Source organism: Patiria miniata, unplaced genomic scaffold, assembly GCF_015706575.1.
Source record: "Patiria miniata isolate m_02_andy unplaced genomic scaffold, ASM1570657v1 HiC_scaffold_7, whole genome shotgun sequence".
In the NCBI taxonomy this organism is placed as follows: domain Eukaryota; kingdom Metazoa; phylum Echinodermata; class Asteroidea; order Valvatida; family Asterinidae; genus Patiria; species Patiria miniata.
This window is the reverse complement of record NW_024037074.1, coordinates 15,992,095-16,009,838: the sequence shown is the minus strand read 5'-3', so window position 1 is coordinate 16,009,838 and position 17,744 is coordinate 15,992,095. Positions and strand designations below refer to the sequence as shown.

At 40.3% G+C, this 17,744-nt stretch overlaps 1 protein-coding gene and 1 non-coding gene across 3 annotated transcripts; one reads left to right on the top strand and one right to left on the bottom strand.

Moving 5' to 3' along the window:
• Window positions 1–45: 45 nt before the first annotated feature.
• On the bottom strand, window positions 46–117 carry Trnat-cgu. Its single transcript has one exon. It is a non-coding gene; the product is annotated as a tRNA-Thr (tRNA).
• A 268-nt stretch (window positions 118–385) lies between these two features.
• On the top strand, window positions 386–17,508 carry LOC119745459 (protein timeless homolog). Of its 2 annotated transcripts, none has more exons than XM_038221815.1 (30): window positions 386–785; window positions 1,418–1,571; window positions 1,980–2,157; window positions 2,670–2,771; window positions 3,227–3,382; window positions 3,805–3,938; window positions 4,188–4,364; window positions 4,972–5,059; window positions 5,507–5,619; window positions 5,977–6,081; window positions 6,560–6,742; window positions 7,347–7,437; window positions 7,665–7,876; window positions 8,026–8,204; window positions 8,805–8,861; window positions 9,482–9,563; window positions 9,750–9,957; window positions 10,710–10,858; window positions 11,481–11,569; window positions 12,079–12,140; window positions 12,577–12,641; window positions 12,774–12,853; window positions 12,985–13,205; window positions 13,574–13,616; window positions 13,885–14,058; window positions 14,293–14,361; window positions 14,700–14,818; window positions 15,363–15,766; window positions 16,060–16,226; window positions 16,768–17,508. In XM_038221815.1, exons 1-30 carry the CDS (start codon window positions 677–679, stop codon window positions 16,908–16,910), a joined length of 4,113 nt encoding a protein of 1,370 aa, XP_038077743.1. In that variant the 5' UTR covers window positions 386–676; the 3' UTR covers window positions 16,911–17,508. The 2 variants fall into 2 exon arrangements, with proteins under 2 accessions (XP_038077743.1, XP_038077742.1); XM_038221814.1 differs by having other exon boundaries at window positions 8,802–8,861.
• The last annotated feature ends 236 nt before the right edge of the window (window positions 17,509–17,744 follow it).

The following is a 17,744-nucleotide window of genomic DNA, read 5'->3' as shown; positions in this document are numbered from 1 at the left end:
CAATGAAAAGAAGACGAATGCAATAAAAACATGATTTCCGCATTTAGGCCTGGGAGGGGTTCGAACCCACGATCTTCTGTTTACGAGACAGACGCCTTACCACTTGGCCACCAAGCCATGCATTGCCAGCTCAGCGATTTCATTAGTATTGAATAATTTTACGTTTTAACCTTAATCAAAAATTGTAATTTTGCAAACTTGTTTTTGTTACAAAAAAATACGTCAAATTACCTTCAGCTTTAGCATGAGTTATTTAAAAAAAAATATTTTTTTAAAGTGTACTGAGTACATGTTCTTGTTTAAAATTGTGTAATTTGTTTAGACTGTTAAAATTATTCAATTTGAATGAGCCTGCATGTCAAAGGTCAGAAGGTGAACGTCCAGCTGAACTTCGCGGGAACTTTTGTATTTTCGCGCATTCAGGCGCCTGTTGCAGTGTGCGAGAAGATTGTGTTTAAGTTTTGGAGATTTTAAAGCAAACAAGTGGCAGTTTCTTTGCAGTGTAATGTAGAATATGTGAGGTGTGTGCTTCTTTCTTTAAATGATTAATGTACTGCTGAGTTAATCTGCATTGTTTTGGTGTCTGACAATCGACACGGCACTCGATCTCCCGATACTAGATCACGGACATTGTTGTTTTGGCTTGCGCATCAGCTGATCAGCCGTCTACAACACGATGATGGAGTCGACAATGTACTCGACCATGAACGTGGAACTTGTGTCAGCCTGCAGTGCTCTGGGTTGCTTAGAAGGGAATAAATACCAGAAGGAACCTGACTGCCTTGGTGAGTTTGGCCTTTGGGCTTTAGTTAAGGTCTAATTCATTAATTATTATATTTTTGGGGAGGGGGGTGGAGATGGAATCTAGGCTAGTATTAGTATAGTAACATAGCAAATAACAGTTTAGGCAGGGCATGGGCTGATGGGCAGGGTTGCCGGTTGTCGCTGATAATGATAACATAACAAATTCATATGATTGACATATTATTAAGTATTAAGAATATTAAAGAATTATGAAAAGGGAGTCCAGCGAAATCGCAATTTCCAAATTTGTTGCTGAAACTGTGTAAAAATAGGTGCAAGTTTCACCTTGTTATACTAGGCCATAAACATGATTGTTTCCTAGAGCCTAAAGTAAAGGTAGCTTGAGAAACTCCAGCTCAAATGCTCATCAGGAATTTTACATTTAGCGCTGAAAACAAAACTATGTTGTACTTTACTTAGCGGAATCGAAAATGGCGGAGGCCGTGAAATTTGTCCCCAACACAGCCGCCGAAATCATCCTTTTTTTTAATCATATTTTAGTCACTTTTGTTCTGTTTCAAGTCGATCTTTTGCATTGATGAATGATTCACAAAGCAGTATGCGGTAGATGTTGTTTCATATTGATGCTATTTCTATGTGTTTTTTTTTTCAGAAACACTGAAAGATCTGATCCGTTTCCTTCGACGCGAGGATGAGACGTGCGACATTCGCCGCCAGCTTGGCAATGCACAGATTCTCCAGAACGACCTGCTGTACATCACGAAGCAGTACAACAAGGACACGGAGCTGTTCGAAACTTGCATAAGGTCCATATTGACCATAATTTTTACAAATCTCTAGTCGCACATTTTCCAGATCCTTGTTGGTTGTCAGCTTCCACACAAGTCCGTGTCCAAGTCTAGAGTAAAAAAAACAGTCTTTGCAGTTCGGCTTCAATCATTGAATATTCATTGTTTTGTCGCAGTTTGGAATTTACCAACCCTTATTGAGAATACTGTGGGGCTCTATGTTTAAATACCTTATCACTTTTTCGATCACAAAATAAGAAAAATAACCAATTTGGGAGTCGATCCTGCAAAGGTTACATCAGTCAGTTATCTTTGCACAACTGAAATTTTTCAAAATTCAAAATGTGAACCTGGTCAGTTTCCGTCTGTGGTTTAGCAAATCCTTTCATATCCCATTAATAATTTCTCATTTTTTTTTCATTGCAGGCTTCTCGTTAATCTGACCCAGTCGCCGGAGATATGTTTCCAAAAAGTCCCCGAGGACAAGATGTTCCGGAACTACTTCTTGGAAGTCTTGTCTCATCTGCAGTCTTACAAGGAGGCATTTGCCGATGAGGAGTTGATGGGGCTCCTTGCTCGCAAGCTGAAGAAACTCCTGGACTTGGTACGTGACTGAATCATTCCAGATTAGCTATTGCATTTCTAATCATTTAGAACTTAAAATTAATATGTCAGGAGCATCGCTAGAACACTTTGAGGGGGGGGGGGGTAGTTTCGTATGCCATTCTTGGGGAATTTTCAAAATGAAGACAAGCGATGTGCAAAACCAAAATAGATTTCGTGTTTACGTGCAATTTAATGAGGGACAGATGATGCATGCAAAAGTTTCAGTTTGTACCGTGAAGCCATATAAGGCCCTTTGGGATTTGAATTTTAGGGTTGGGTTTCTTTTACGGATACCCGTTTTTTACTTCAATAGGGTACCCGGTTCCCGTTCTGCCCGTGAATGCACACCAATATCAATAACCTGGTATCTATGTTTGTTTGGACTTCCAAAGCAGCATTTGCTCAGAATACGAACTATTGCTAGTCTGTTGAGTAATAGGCCCGCAGTGCAATCATTTATTAATTTTTTTAATAAATTTTACTCGGTCCTTTTATCATTCTTTTCCTCAGGAGTGGGAAAGTCGTCGGGAAGACCACACCCTCCTCATGGAGAGGATTCTGCTCCTTGTGAGAAACATCCTCCATGTTCCTGCTGACCCCGGTTATGAAAAGGTAACATTTTTGTCCGAATCTTGAATCCTTTGGAAACGCCATACAAGGGGACTGTTTTTTAAATTGAATAAAAATAGGATTTTTTTTTATTACAAATCAATTCTGGTAAATTTGGGTTGTTCTTACCAAGGTTAATGAAAAATTGTTATGTGAAGTTATATGTGACCCAATTCCATGACATCTGACAGTTATCAAAAAAATCATTCTAGAGAGTTTTGGAATTTGAGTTATTAAGCTTTTAAATGATGTGCAATTTATATATTTTTTCCGTGTTTGTAATCCAACAGAAGTGGGAGAAGCAGTCACAAACACAAATTGTTGCATATCATTTTGGCTGGTAATCTGCTTTTGATAACAAAAATTTTCTTGGAGAAAACCCATGAAATTTGCCCCAGCTCACGATAATGATAAAGCTGATACTCATAAGCACTTTCTTGTCATTCTTTAATGTACAGCGCACTGACGACGATGCGAGTGTTCACGACCAGGTGCTGTGGGCTCTCAACATGAGTGGCATGGATAAGCTGATTCTGTACATTGCTAGCTCAGAGGCTGAACAGCAGTGGTGCATGCATGCTGTGGAAATCATCTCACTCATGTTTAGAGAACAGGTATGGTAAAAGTGCAGCGACCTAATTATAACCCCTGCTAATGTTACACAATTCAAAACATTTTTGAACAAAGAAATTGGCAGGAGCGGGGTTTGAACCTGCGACCTCTGGAATGCCGTTCCGGTGTTCTACTAACTGAGCTATCCAGCCTTATGTTGGCAGTTCCCCATTTTGTCAGTGTAGATGTTGAAGGGGTGCTAGTCAGAAGCCAAAAGTCACTCATTCTAGCAACACACGCTATGCTGAAGACCTGGGATATAGGAAATGGAGACCACTCTGAGAGGACCAAGCTTTAATATTACAAATTCTTTTTTGGGAGGGGGAAGTTAACAAATTTTGATTTTAAAAAACATTACAATAATTTCAAAATATTTTTCCTTTCGTTCATATGAAATACTGACAACCTTAAAATTATTTCATAGACTCCGGAACAAGTTGCCAAGGCTGGGGAAGCACGTCTGGCCAGCGAACGACAGAAAGACGAACAGGAACTGGAGATGATCAGGCAGCAGGAACTGGCCGAGAAGAGGGCAAAGGTCATGGCAACTAGTGCAAGGTCAGAGGTTAAAAAGAAGTACATATAAGGTCATAGGTTGAATATTTGCATATGTACATGTTCAGTTTTTGAGTCGAATGACAGAAACTCACTACTTAGTGATTTGTAATTAAGTCATATGTGCACTTAGGTTTTTGCTTAGAGATTCCGAGATTGGATATTTGGGCCAATTTGATATGTCTTCACAGAATTGAACATATTTTGTTCAATTTGAGGATAACGCATTATTAATTTTTTTTTCTACCACAGACATTCGCGTTTTGGTGGAACGTTTTGCGTGAAGAACATGAAGTCTATCAGCGACCGTGACATCATATACCACGCCGCCATTCAGAACTCCAATAACATCACCTTCGACAACAAGAAGGAACCCAAGAAGAAACCCAAGAACAGGATGCCGATGAAGGACACGTCAATCACACGCAGGTACTCTTCAAGTTTCCTGTCAATTGTAGGGTAAACCCGAACTTGGCCAAATTTAAGGATATTTTCTGAATGATGTATGTGTACTTTTTCATTTTAACATCGAGCCCTTTCTCATCTTTGTCCCCGTTTTTCAGAAAGTGTTTTTAAATTTGGAATATTTCTCCTTGTGAAACTTTTGTTTTTGGGAACTGGTCGTAACACTTAAAATGTGACTCACTTTTTTCAAAATTGTCTTAAGCTTTGGAAATGTAGTTTTGATTTTTACTTTAAGTACAGTGAGACAGTTTGTTATATAACAACATCTGAATTAAAACTTTGAACCACAAAAGTACAAAAAAGTATTGTTTTTTGCTTTGGAAGGAATTTGGAATGAAGTGAATTTTTGTGCCCAATTTTTTTCTTGATAAGGGGCACCTCGTGTGAACACTGGGCAATGTTTGAAGGAAATCTTGCCGATGAAAACGATGACTTAAGATGACTTGAACAATTTGTTATTATTTTGATGATGATTCTTTCTCTGGTATTTGTAGGATACTTGTGCATATTTTTCATAGGAATGAGAGTTAACTCAAAGACCTTGCATACCTATTCTTTCACCTTAACTCAGGTCCACCTTGAGCATCCGTCTGTTCCTCAAGGAATTCTGCATTCTGTTCATCGAGAACTGCTACAATCCCCTCATGCATGCCGTCAAGGTTAGTGCCGTTTGCTTGTCTCATTGTCGAGAAATTGCCACAACTATGATCCTTCCCCCTTGCCCTTAAATTCTTGTAATCCTTTTCCCTACAATTCACTGCCCCTTTCCACAAACATAAACAAAAATAAAATAATATAAACAAAGTAATGTTTTCCCTTTTTGCAGAATAAACAGGTATTCTTGGCAAATTTTGTTACCACAAATTATCAGAATTTTTATTTTACCATTAAAAGCAAAAAACTTGAAAATTCTGTGGCTCGTTGCAATGGTTGGTTTTTGTGAAACCTAACTGAAAAAGACCCATTCGTGCAATCTGGGATTAAAGTTCTTTGATTTTTTTACATTTCTTTTGGCTTGATAATATTTTCGCCCATGCTGACCTTCAAACATTCAATCAGATTTTCTATTATATTGAATGTTCTTTCTGCATCTTTGACCTTTGAAGGATCACATCATGCACCAGCGTGCCCAGGAAAACGACGATTCCTTCTACCTGTGGGCCATGCGGTTCTTCATGGAATTCAACCGACTTCACAGATTCAGAGTGGACATTGTCAGGTAACCAGTATTGGGTGTAGGGCAGGATAAACATTTTTCTGTAAATTTTGTCCCTTTTTTTGGTACTTTTGTACGATCCAAAGCTTTAGAAAGGTATTTTAAGTGAAATAAGTTTTTTAATGGTTTCCCACACTTCAGTTGTTTATTAAAGAAACTGAAACATTTGTACATGTAAACTTAATCTGCTTTGAAAAATTAAGTTCATCAGAAAGTTTTGCTTTTTATATTTATAATATGAATTATTTGATGTTTTGACTGTGGTTACCTCCAAAAGCGAAGTCTTCATCTGCTGGGATGGCTTTGTCATTTACAAACTTATATCAACCATATCCGCTTTCTTATATTTCCCTTCTTTAGTGAGACATTTTCTGTGCAGTCTTTCTTCTACGTTCAAACCCAAATCATCAAGTATTTGGACATGATGACAACAGACAAGAAAGAAGCCCCTGCGTGGTCTAAAAGGTAGGATAATTTTGTCCCAATTTATAAGACATTTGGATATCATAAGTTTAATTTGACATGTTTTTCAATAAGGATTTGCTTGTTTTAAAACAGACGAAAGCTTTTGGTTCAACACTACTCCTGTGTAGTTTGATTGTCATGTGACTAATTTTGAGTTCATCAAAGTGCTTTTGTGGAGCGCTGTGGCCTTGTGGTATGGTGCATTGAGCTCAAGTTTGTGTGGGAAAATCTGCAGGTTGTGGGTTTGAGTCCAGTGTGTGGATTGCAGTGCATATGTCCTTGGGCAAGGCACTTTGTCACAAGTTGCTTCTCCCCACCCAGGAGTATTTGGGTATCTGTGTAGGTTTTTATTGTTTGAAGTAGTTGTTTGCACAAAAATGGCAGTATCTCAGCTGCTCAGAAGGCGGGGAAAGTACAGCTACGCCAACCTGTTGTTAGAAAACGGCAATAAATATACTGACTTTTCTTGAATTCCCAGAATGCATCTGGGCCTGAAGGCCTACGGCGAGCTGGTTGCCAGTGTGGATGCAATGGCGCGCTCCGGTGACCCCAAGATACGGGAATCGGCCAGGGTGATCCAGAGCAACATCTTCTATGTCATAGAGTATCGCGAAGTGTTCCTGACTCTACTCAAGAAGTACAATGAGGTCTATTGCACAAGGTGAATACGGGTGAAGTTAACTCAGATAAATTGAAATAATCCGTGCCTAAGTGAGTGGCTGTATTTCTGCTAGATTGTGTTAGGGGAATTTCAGCATTTATGAAGGGAAGTGTAATGTCCGTGACAGAGTCACTTAAACATTATATCTAATTACTGATTCAGGAAAAATGATCCAAAACTCCTAGTTTGTAATCTTCTTGACCATTGCTAGAGGATGGATGTATGAAATTTGAGAAATACACTTTCAGGATTGTTCACTGAGGACTTTTAAAAGCTCGGTCACGAACATTACATAATGCTGAAATTGCTCATATCATAATAGTTGAAAAAATTTTGCTAGAAAATCTACACTTGCAGAGTTTCAATTTTCTATTTCTCATGCTCAAGCAGTTTGCTGAAGTTAAAAATTATCACAAGTTTTCAAAACTGAACACAGACAAACTGAGAATTTCCAATGCTGACTGCCTGCTAATTCAAATTCTATATGCATCTTCGGGACATTTTCAAGTTGGTGACAAGAGATTTCTTAAGCTAATGTTCTAAACGCATTCACTACTTTCAAATTTTGAAATCAAATTTCTTTGATTATTTTTTTTGTTGCCAGATCCTACTTAAAGGACTTGATAGAGACTACGCACACTTTCATCAAGATGCTGGAAAGATACTGCAAAGGCAAGAACACCATTATGGTCCAGGTAGGTAATCAGAATCATAACACCAATGACTTGATTAACCTGTTACCTTTGAGATGTTTCGAAATTCACCAGGAGATCTTGAAGGATTTTGTAGTATTGAGGAAGGTCAATTTAACAGCTGTATGAAATTGAAATTGGGCCCTGAAATAAAGATAGATGTTCAAGTTTAAAACAAAGGGAACTTAGAAGAAAAAAAAATTAAGAACGAGTTGTGATTTGTGTCCCAGAAAAAGAAACGTAAGCAGAAGCAGCGGCGACGTCGTCCCACAGCTCAGCGACAACAACATGCAGAGCAGCCTGGTGAGGCCGACGAAGAGCTCAATGCATTGTGGGATAACATAACCTCTGACCTGTCGGCCATGTTTCAAGGCCGGGAGGACATCCCAGAGAACGCTGTGCCATTTGACGCTGCGTCGGAGTTACCTGTGGAAGAACAGAGGTAAAAATAGAATGTTTAACTCTTTTTGAAGTGTCACGAAATATTTAAATTGAAAAACACTGTAGAAAGTGGTTCTAAACCTTGGAATTTTCCTGTGTTTTTATGACTAACCAGTTGCATACCTGCTGTTTGTTTGATTTGTCGTGCAGGGCTGATGCCATGGTGCGTATTCAGCGCAGTCTTCGTACCGGTCAGCCCGGTGATTCCATCGCCCTGCTCCGTGCCGCTAGGGAGGTGTGGCCAGAGAATGACATCTTTGGGGCGGTAGACATTGGGCCTGAGGATGAATTCATGGCGCTCCGAGAAATCCACTTCACAAACCTCAACGGTATGTGAGAGGAGAAATGTTTCCACCATAACAACTCTTGAGAAATTAAACTTGAGAAAGAAGGGATTCTCATCGCTTTAACAGACTTTTTGCCTTGCACCAAAATTTTTACAGATTTCACGTCATTTCTCCAATTGACAAAATTGAGAGACCGCCAACCTAAGGCTTGATAGCTCAGTTGGTGGAGCACCGGTACGGTATTCTGCAGGTTCAGGTTCAGATACTGCTGCAGTCCATATTGTGTTTTCAACATGTCAGTTCCAATTTGCGCTTTGTTGAATGCTCGGATCATTCCGTTGGGAGCACTACCTGTTCAAAATGGCAATTGGTGTTGTTTGCCACTGCGAATATGGCCAAAGAATGTTTGGTACTCCAATAGGGAAAAATTCTCTGAAATTTCGTTCCAAGTCGGAACATGTTGAGAACAATGCATCAGAGGCCTGCACTCTGTATTCCAAATAGGAACAATTCAAAAAGAATCCGACACGAAAAAAAACAGGATTCTCCTGAGGTATAAGACTCTGCCTAAAGTAAGTTTTGAATCAAGTTGGAAGAGCATTTTGGTGATTTGAGAAACTTTATCTCCTTGTTGTACAGTAGCAGCCCCACCGCCACCTGTGGATGAAGCAAATGATGTAAATGAAGAGGAATTTGAAGGTAAAATCTCCTTTCTTATTACCTAGGTGCATGCAGTGTTTGATACAGTCACAGTTGTAATAGGGCCAGTAGTGCAAGGCTTGATCTCCAACAAGAGATGTCAAACCGTGACAGAATTGAAGCAGTTAGTGTGTCCAATTTACAGCTGTAATCAAAACATCACCAGTCCATCACAAGGCATTCAGTCAAGTCACAAGCTAGTGAAATTGATATGAAAAAACAACACGCAGTTGTCCTTGGTCATCCCCTGTTGCTTGTGTCCTGACTTGTGAATGGCTTGTGATTGGCTTGTGATTGACTTGTGAGTGACTTGTGATTGACTTGTGATTGACTTGTGATTTGACTTGTGAGGGACTGGCTCTCAACTCTAGTTCTAATCCATGTTTAACACCCCATGTTTAACCCTTTCACAAACGTGTACTTTATAGAGACAAGACTGTTTTTAGCCCAGTTAGCCTCCGTTGCACAGTTAGGCCTTTAGTTTACATTTGGCCCAAATATGCATGCGTACTCCAAACAGACGGGAAACATGCATATGGAAAGATGGCAATTGGCTTCACATAAATGGCATAGTTCCTCCTACTCAGACAAATTCTGTTCCCTTTTCCTTTCTGCTGTAGATGAAGAAGATGAGCTCTTGGAGGCAGAAAGAAGAGAGGACAGAACGGAGGAGGAATTCAACTTAAAGGTTTTCATCAACAAGTAAGTAGTCGTTTTCACTTCACACTTATAACATTATAAATTGAAAAAAAATTTATAGGATTGAAATCATCCTCTTTTACTCAGTCTTGAAAATTGAATCAAAATTTGTGTGCTTTCTCTAATAATGTCAGTCTTTCACCCAATTGTTATAAGCTGTTGTGAAAATTGTAAAATGCTTCCCTGTAGGTTCAGCCATCCCGAGGTAATACGTTGCTATGTCCAGCTGCTAAAAGATTACCGTAGCAACTCGGCTCTAACCAACCACTGCATCGTCAAGATGCTACACCGCGTCTCCTGGGACTGCGACAAGACGGCCTTGCTCTTCCAAATCTCCCTCTTCAGGATATTTCAGAAGATTGTGAACGACCCCATTGCATCGACCACCAGTATGAAGGTATTAAAAAAATTGTTTAAAGTTTCAGCTTTTGACTTGCATCTTTTCAATTGACTTTGATTATAAAGAACTGTAATAAAATGATACTTATTTTGATGTAATCTTAAGATGGATTCTAATAAGGGTGATGTTAATTCAAAATTGGGTTTTGCCCTTACCAACATATTTTTTATAAGCACTGTATTCTCACTGTTGTCTTGAGTGATTGAAAGAAAAAAATCACAAACTTAATCTGGTAGGACTCAAACCCACGACCTCCTGCTTACTAGTGCAGACGTCTTACCACTTGGAGTTTGCAGTCTAGCGTCCTACTCAAAACTGTTACATGAGACTCAAACTCACATCTATTTGAGTTTGGATTCCAAATAGATTGTGCCTCACTCAAAAACCTCAGTCAGTGTGTGACTCGGTCAGTGACTCAGTCAGTGACTGGGGGAGTGACTGGGGGAGTGACTCAGTCAGTGACTCAGTCAGTGACTCAGTTAGTCAGAGGACAATAGTCTGACTCCATGCCTCACTCAAAAACCTCAGTCAGTGTGTGACTCAGTCAGTGTCTCGGGGAGTGACTCAGTCAGTGACTTAGTCAGTGACTCAGGGAGTGGCTCAGTCAGTGACTCAGTCAGTGACTCAATCAGTCAGGGGACAATAGCCTGCCCTATGGGTCAAGTAAAATGCAACACTCCCACCTACTAATTAAGTGTACCTCAGGATAACTTTAACAATTTCTATTTTATTTATTTTTCTCCACGCAGGAAACAGTGAAGTTTTCCAAGTTCATCGTGGGCAAGTTCTTTGAGATGGCGGCCTCCAACCCTAAGATGTACATGGAGCTGTTGTTTTGGAAGGATGCCCGAGACCTGTTTGAGATCAGCGAAGGATACGGTGCGGTCATGGAGAAAAAGTACGTCATCTCCTCAATAGATAGTTCTGGATTTGGCGATATGCCCTGCACACTTCACGCATGGACAACAATATGTTCAGCTCACATATGTTCAAGCTATGCAAGTTATACATATGTGCATACTTGTTAGACTGTTGTTGAACATTTGTTGAGCACAGTCATGATTGTCGTTGGTCAACATATCGGTGGTGGGGGGAGGGGGAAGGGCGGCTTGACGGAGTCCAAAATATAAGATGCTTTCTAAATTGCTTAATTTCAAAAAAAAAAATCACTGCTTTCTGATTGAATTGACCTGAAATGTACAAATCGAAAAGTCAGAGGGTCTAATGTTTCGATCTCAGGATTTTTCTCAAAAGACAAAATGGCAGGGGAATGGTAGCAAACAAGCTGGAAACACACGAGCATGCATTTCGTAATTTTGCCAATTTGCTTCTTTTCGTTCTTAATAAGATGTGAATGGTAAACATTGTGTGCTTTCAGTAAATGTGTGTTTGATATGCATTGCAGTATGAGTCTTTTGACCCAAAACAAACTATATTAGTATGCTTGACAGTCTGGCTCACTCAATCTGTGTCCAAAAACATCGAGACTTAAAAGTTGATTTAATTTGTGGATATTTTAGGAGCAAGAAATCATCTGTTGAGTGGCGGGAGGAGGAGCAACATGAATTGGCTCAGCTGTACGAGGAGCACAATGAGACAGTGGAAGGAGGTACAAGATGATAAACTTTTCATCTTTGAATTAAATTGTGTTCGGGATGAGTTTATCAAGAAGCACCTTGCAGCATCTCAAACTGTGGACTGTTGCGGATTTGGTCAAAAGCTGCCCCCTCCTTTTTGTACATTTCTCACAGTTGCCAGGGCTGATTTTGACCGAGCAACCTTTTTTTCACCTGATCCAAAGTTGTGGGTTCGAGTCCAGCCTGGGGTTGTGGTGTGTGTGTCCTTGGGCAAGGCACTTTATCACTCATTGCCTCTCCCCACCCAGGAGTAAATGGGTACCAGTGAGGGCAGAGATGGTTTTTGTGGTTGATTCTAGCTGCTTGCGCCAAAATGGAGCTGTATGTTTGCACAGGGAGCTGAAATGGTATTTGGAATGTTTAATTGGCCCGATGATCAGGGGTAATAATAATGCAAAGCCAAGTAATTTGACATGTGACAGATTGTGCGTTACAAAAAATCATTTGTGGAATAAACTTCTTCGTGAAATGTCTTTTTCAGACAAGGATGTTGTTGACCACATTATGGAACATATCATCGACGACAGCAGGACAAGGAGACAGGTACAAATATGAAGTTTTTAATGCTTGGACTTTGCTTTTAGCAAGAAATGTCTTAACCCACCCCAAACAAATTCAATCACCAAATATAGAATATTGTCCTTAAAATGAAATTTTGACATCAACGCTATATAGAGTTATAGTTGCTGGGCTGTACCATCACTGAATCCATTAAAAAATGCAAATTTGGATTTAGATAGAATTGTATAACGTATCGCAAATTCCCTCTGAAAAAACTGCACAGATTTGACATAAAATTGAAGATTGCAAAGGGGAAAAGAGGAAAAGAGAGAAAGTAGAAGAAGAAGCCTGATGTAGAGGAAAGATCTTTTGCATCTTGAAAATCAAAAAGATTCTTGGTAATAATGTGATAATTTCGATGGTGGTTGTTCTGGTATGGAATGACAAGACCTATTTTTGTTTTGATTTTGTACTTTAGATAATAACTCAGCTTCAGAGGCAAGGAATCATCGATAGCGCAGCTGACCTGAAACGGAAAAAAGGGTGAGAGGATAGCACAACTTGAAGACGCCTAAAGTTGAAATCATTTCTTGATAAAAATCACTCTCTACATTGTTTTGTCTATATTTTCTTGACATTTCTGATTGTGTAGTGTTGATTGGTTTATTTTGACAGAGCCAAAAGAGTTACTATCTGGCGGGAGGACCACGAGTTTGAACTCCGTAATCTGTTCGAGCAACACAAGGGATCTGACGGTAAGTCGACCTAGAAATCAGACTTTTTTTGTGTATACTTAGGTCTAGTTCTCTTAGACCCAGTCACTCTTATTCTTGTTTTCTGCTAAAAAACAGGAAAGTGATCTTGACTTTTTCTTTGATTGCCCCAGACATCCTCGGCAACATCATGAACGGCATGACGGAGAAGCGCTCCAAGGCCAAAGTCATGGACAAGCTTCTTGGCTTGGGGCTGGTCCAGGACCGCAAGGAGCTGTACAAGAAACGAGGAGGAGGCAAAGGAGGCAAGGCTGAGAAGAAGAGACGCGGTCGCCGTGGAAACAGCGATGATGATGACGACGATGATGATGATGGTGGTGGTCTAGAAAATGATGTGAGCTTTTATGATTTCAATAAGCATTTTACTTTTCAGAGATTCATATTTTGTTGTTTCTGATTCTAAGTGGAGTTGTTGCGTAATCTACTTGACAATTCTTCAAGATGTTTGAAATGATGGCAGATCATTTATCTTCCACAAAGTACTCCTGTGGTTATGAAATTGTGCTACAATTTATGATACTCGTCTCAGTAAACTGCTCACTTCATCATGGCATGGAATATTGAGAAATGATGTCCTCAGTTTGGAATGAAATATTCATAGAATACCGCAGGAACCTGGGCTGTTCCTATTTGTTTGATGAGACCTTGACAAACTCAATGCTGGACTGACAAGGATGTACGATCTGAATTTTTTGTTCTCAGAGAAATTTCATCGATGACATGGATGAAGAAGATGAGTTCGAAGGTAGGAAAATGTTATTAAAATATCATTTAAATCTTTATATATAGTTGACGCTTTGTTGTAAGATGGATGATTTTTTGCATCAGGGAGGTGTAAAATTTGATATCTGGGTTTTTTTTAGCACTCACCAACATTTTATAACTAAGCACTGTATACCCAGTGCTTTCCAAGGCTTGCATGAAGAAGCTTGTTATAAAATTACTTTTGCGGGAAAATCTCAATATTGAAATGAAGATATTAATATTTGGTATTTCTGGCTTTTTTGGGTTAGGCTTCCTGGCACAGCACAAGCGAGATTCCCAGGATGCGTCAGCCTATGACAGCAAGACGGAGAGTGAATCGAGCGACGCCTCAGAGGACGAAGCAAGCAGTGAGGAAGATGAAGCAGGAGGCACTGAGGAGGGGGCTTCCGTCAACAGTCTCATCAAGAAATTGCAGGAGAAAGGTTAGAAGAGTTAGACTCAACCTTTTTTAGTCATCAACCTTGACAGTTAGTGTTACTGAAAAGATTGTACCAGAAACATATTTTTGAATGAAATTGTTTTATAGAATGAAATTTTTTGATACATCATTTGTATTATTAAACCCTCCCTCTTTGGCTGGCAAATTCAACAATGCCATCTTGAAATATTATCTGACTGGTGGTGACTAAGCTTTATGTACTGTGCTTTCCCACTAGGTTTGACGGAGCAGATTCTCTGGGTACAGAGTGGATTGAGAAGCACGGCCGACGACAGAGAAAAAGACAGTAAGGCATGATTTGCTATTTCTCATCGCTTCACTTATCCAAAACGTGTCATCATCACCAAGCTACATTAAAAAATATGCCCCTGTAATGTTGATATTGGCAAGCAAACTGTGGTGTTGGTAGAGCACCAGTGGGGTATTCTGGAGATTGAGGTTCGAATCCTGTCCCGGTTAAGTTTTGTTCTCTCTTAAAGTGATATACCCTCCAAGTTAGTTTCTCTTCAGTGTAATTTATTTCAATTTTGTAGAAAAAAACTACTGGAATTATTACTGCTGTTCGTTAAACTGCGGAATTGAGTATTCATTTATATTTTCCGTGTTCTTCTTTTGTTTCTTCAGAGGATGAACAGGCAATCCCCATCGTGCCTCTCTCTGAGGAGAACGGAGATGCCATGGACAACAAGCTCTTCCAGCGAATGCTCAAAACTGTTGGGATTTCTGCACCCAACGGACACGAGGTAGCTAGACTTTCCCACCAAAAAGTCATTTGAAGGACCGGAGTCCCAAAGCTGTCATTTTGTTTGTAGAGGACTATTGCAATTTGAATTTTTCTAGAACATAACCTGAAATTATTTGTTTCAATTCACATTTATGACTTCATATCCGTTTTTTTTTTTTAAATTTGTTTACGATTTTCTAAAGTTCCGACGTATTGACATTTCTAAAACACTACCCACTTTCTGTTCAGATTCTTTTTTGTCCCGAGGATAAATCTTTACAGTTTGAAATTTTGTGTTCAAGGATTTCTCTTACCAGAAGTATTCAAAATATGTATTCTTAGTGCTGTGTGCAAATATTGTAAGAGGCCTATTTAAGCGGGACTTCAAGTCAACAATCTTTCAATCTGCCGAAAGGTGCAGACATCGCAGACGACCTGGTCTTTCCTAGCGGTTGAGTGATTTCATGTTTGTATTGCAACAAGGACTGAGGTCAGTTGAATCCAACGGCACTGTGAAAATCTGAGAAAACAAAATGTCAGATTGTAATATACTTTTTTCAAAGGAAACTTTCTGGCGCATACCTGGCCACCTTGACCCAGAGCAGCTCCGAGAGATGGCGGATTCCATCGAGCCCCAAGAGGGGGTGGCTGAATCGGCTGCCGAGCGCAAGAAGAAGTCCAACCCCAGGTACAAGGCGCTGAAGGAGATGGCTAGACAGCGGAGGCAGGAGAAGAAAACGTCCAAGGACCGAGGGAGGAGGAAGGAGCGTCGTCGAGAGGACGTCCCGGTCACCGAGGTGATTAGCCAAGTCATGGATGAGGAACGGTTGCCAATGGAGACGGAACGAGGCGAGGAGAGTGATAGCGATGATGGAGGAGCAACCAGGGAGAGAGTGTCACCTAGGTCGGGTCAGAGGAGAAGTCGGGTCAAGAGAGCACTGCAGAGCGATTCATCCGATAATGAAAGGTAGGTTGTTATGGATAAGTGGAATGATTTACTGATGTATTCTTCATGGGAAGTTGAGAAGAATTTCAAGAAACTTCAAAGAAAATAGAAGTATACACATTTTTACAAACACACCCAAAAAGTTTTGGCCATTTTTACCTTGCATTTTTATAATATCAGTAGTCATTACATGAGCAGCACTCTTATAAATCAATGTCCGAATTTCTTTTCAGTTGTAATCTTACAGTGTAACATGCCTTTTCAAAAACTTTTTATACATGTATAACTTGTATCACAAACCTTTATTATAACAGTACCGTGGAGCCATCTCCATCCGACAGTCCGGTTACCAATGAAACTCAGCCCCCGGGCACCAGCCAGCCTGCTGCCAAGCGCAGCCGTCTGTTGCTATCCAGTGACGATGACAGTGATAGAGAGGGTGACACACCCCGGACCAGAGCCACCCAGGGGCAGTCCCAAGGTGAGATACACTCCCTCTAGAATATCAAAATTCTCCCTGCAAACTTTTATTTTAATCCCTGTTAGCTCAACATATTAGTGATAAAAATCTTAAAAGCCCGGCATTTTCAGGATTTTCTAGACCTCTGCTGCATCCATGATTTTGACCAAGCAACCGCTGTCACCTGACCCAGAGTTTCTGAGTTCGAGTCCAGCCTGGGGTTGTGGTGCGTGTGCCCTTGGGCAAGGCACTTTGTCACTCCTTGCTTCTCCCCACCCAGGAGCAGATGGGTACCTGTGAGGGCAGAGATGGTTATTGTGATTGATTTTAGCTGCTTTGCGCCGAAATGGCAGCATCAAGCTGAATACTCTGATTTTCTAGACCTCTGCTGCATCCATGATATTGGCTTCAGAAACTTTTATGTCAATATTGTTCTATGTTGTGTCCCATGAACATTACATCTTATAATATGAGATCATATTTAGATTAGGACTACCTGATAGAAATTCATAAAAAAGAAATCCAACAATCTCCCCTCTTTCTTTGGTTAATCATCACCTAGCACCAACAGACAGTCAGACAAACCCCTCCCTGCCGACCACGGATCTGGCCATGGATTCTGACTCCCAGGATTCAGACGATGACATGCCTCTACACAGGGTTGCTAGGCGACGCATCGTCGAGTCGGATAGTGATGAAGATTGATTGACGTTGGCTCACTCATAAAAGTGCTCTGCAAGTTTGATGCAGCAACTAAGTGTGACTGCACAATTCTTGAATTAATGGTTATTGAGAAAAGGAAATGAGCAGTGGGGAAAAATGTAAAGAAGCAAATTTCTCCATTCTTGTTTTCTTCTGTGCAGATGCGCGTAGTGAGAAACACTTTCAAGTTCCAAATTTCTTATGTTATTATTGTGGGTGCTCCACCATTAGAGTAACGGTTACCTAGTTCAAATTTCTTGTAAAAAGCACACCCCTAGTCCCTTTACCACAAAAATTAGCAGATATATTTCTTGTGGATTTGTGTTGGTGGAAGATCCCTATGATTTCATACTCGTACTTATTTGGCAGCAACTTTAGATGTTATTTTCCGAAGGCCTTCATGCCCAAGCTGGATGTTTCGCAAAACTCTAGAAACAAAAATGTTAAAAGTCTCTCCTACTGTCCATTTGTAAATGCTATAGCTTTTGCAACATGAGATGTTTTGTTCTTTCAGACTTTAGTGCAAACAGGGCCAAGTTCGGGCAAGGACCATTAGTCGACTAGTGGTTGATTTGTGACGTACCTTACGCCTGCGCACTAATAGCAACGTGCGAACGTCTCTGGTCGAACGCTGGTCAAAATGTCATTGCAAAACGTCTGGATCCTGGCTCCCTGCTGTACGTTATGAACGCGCGCGGCTATGGTTACCAGCGATGCAACCAGCCCCAGTAGGTTGGTTCCAAATAGTCGACTAGAGTAGTCAACCATCGTCGACTAGACAGAGTTCGGGCAAGCAATAGTCGACCAATGGTTAACTATAGTCCTTGCGCGAACTTG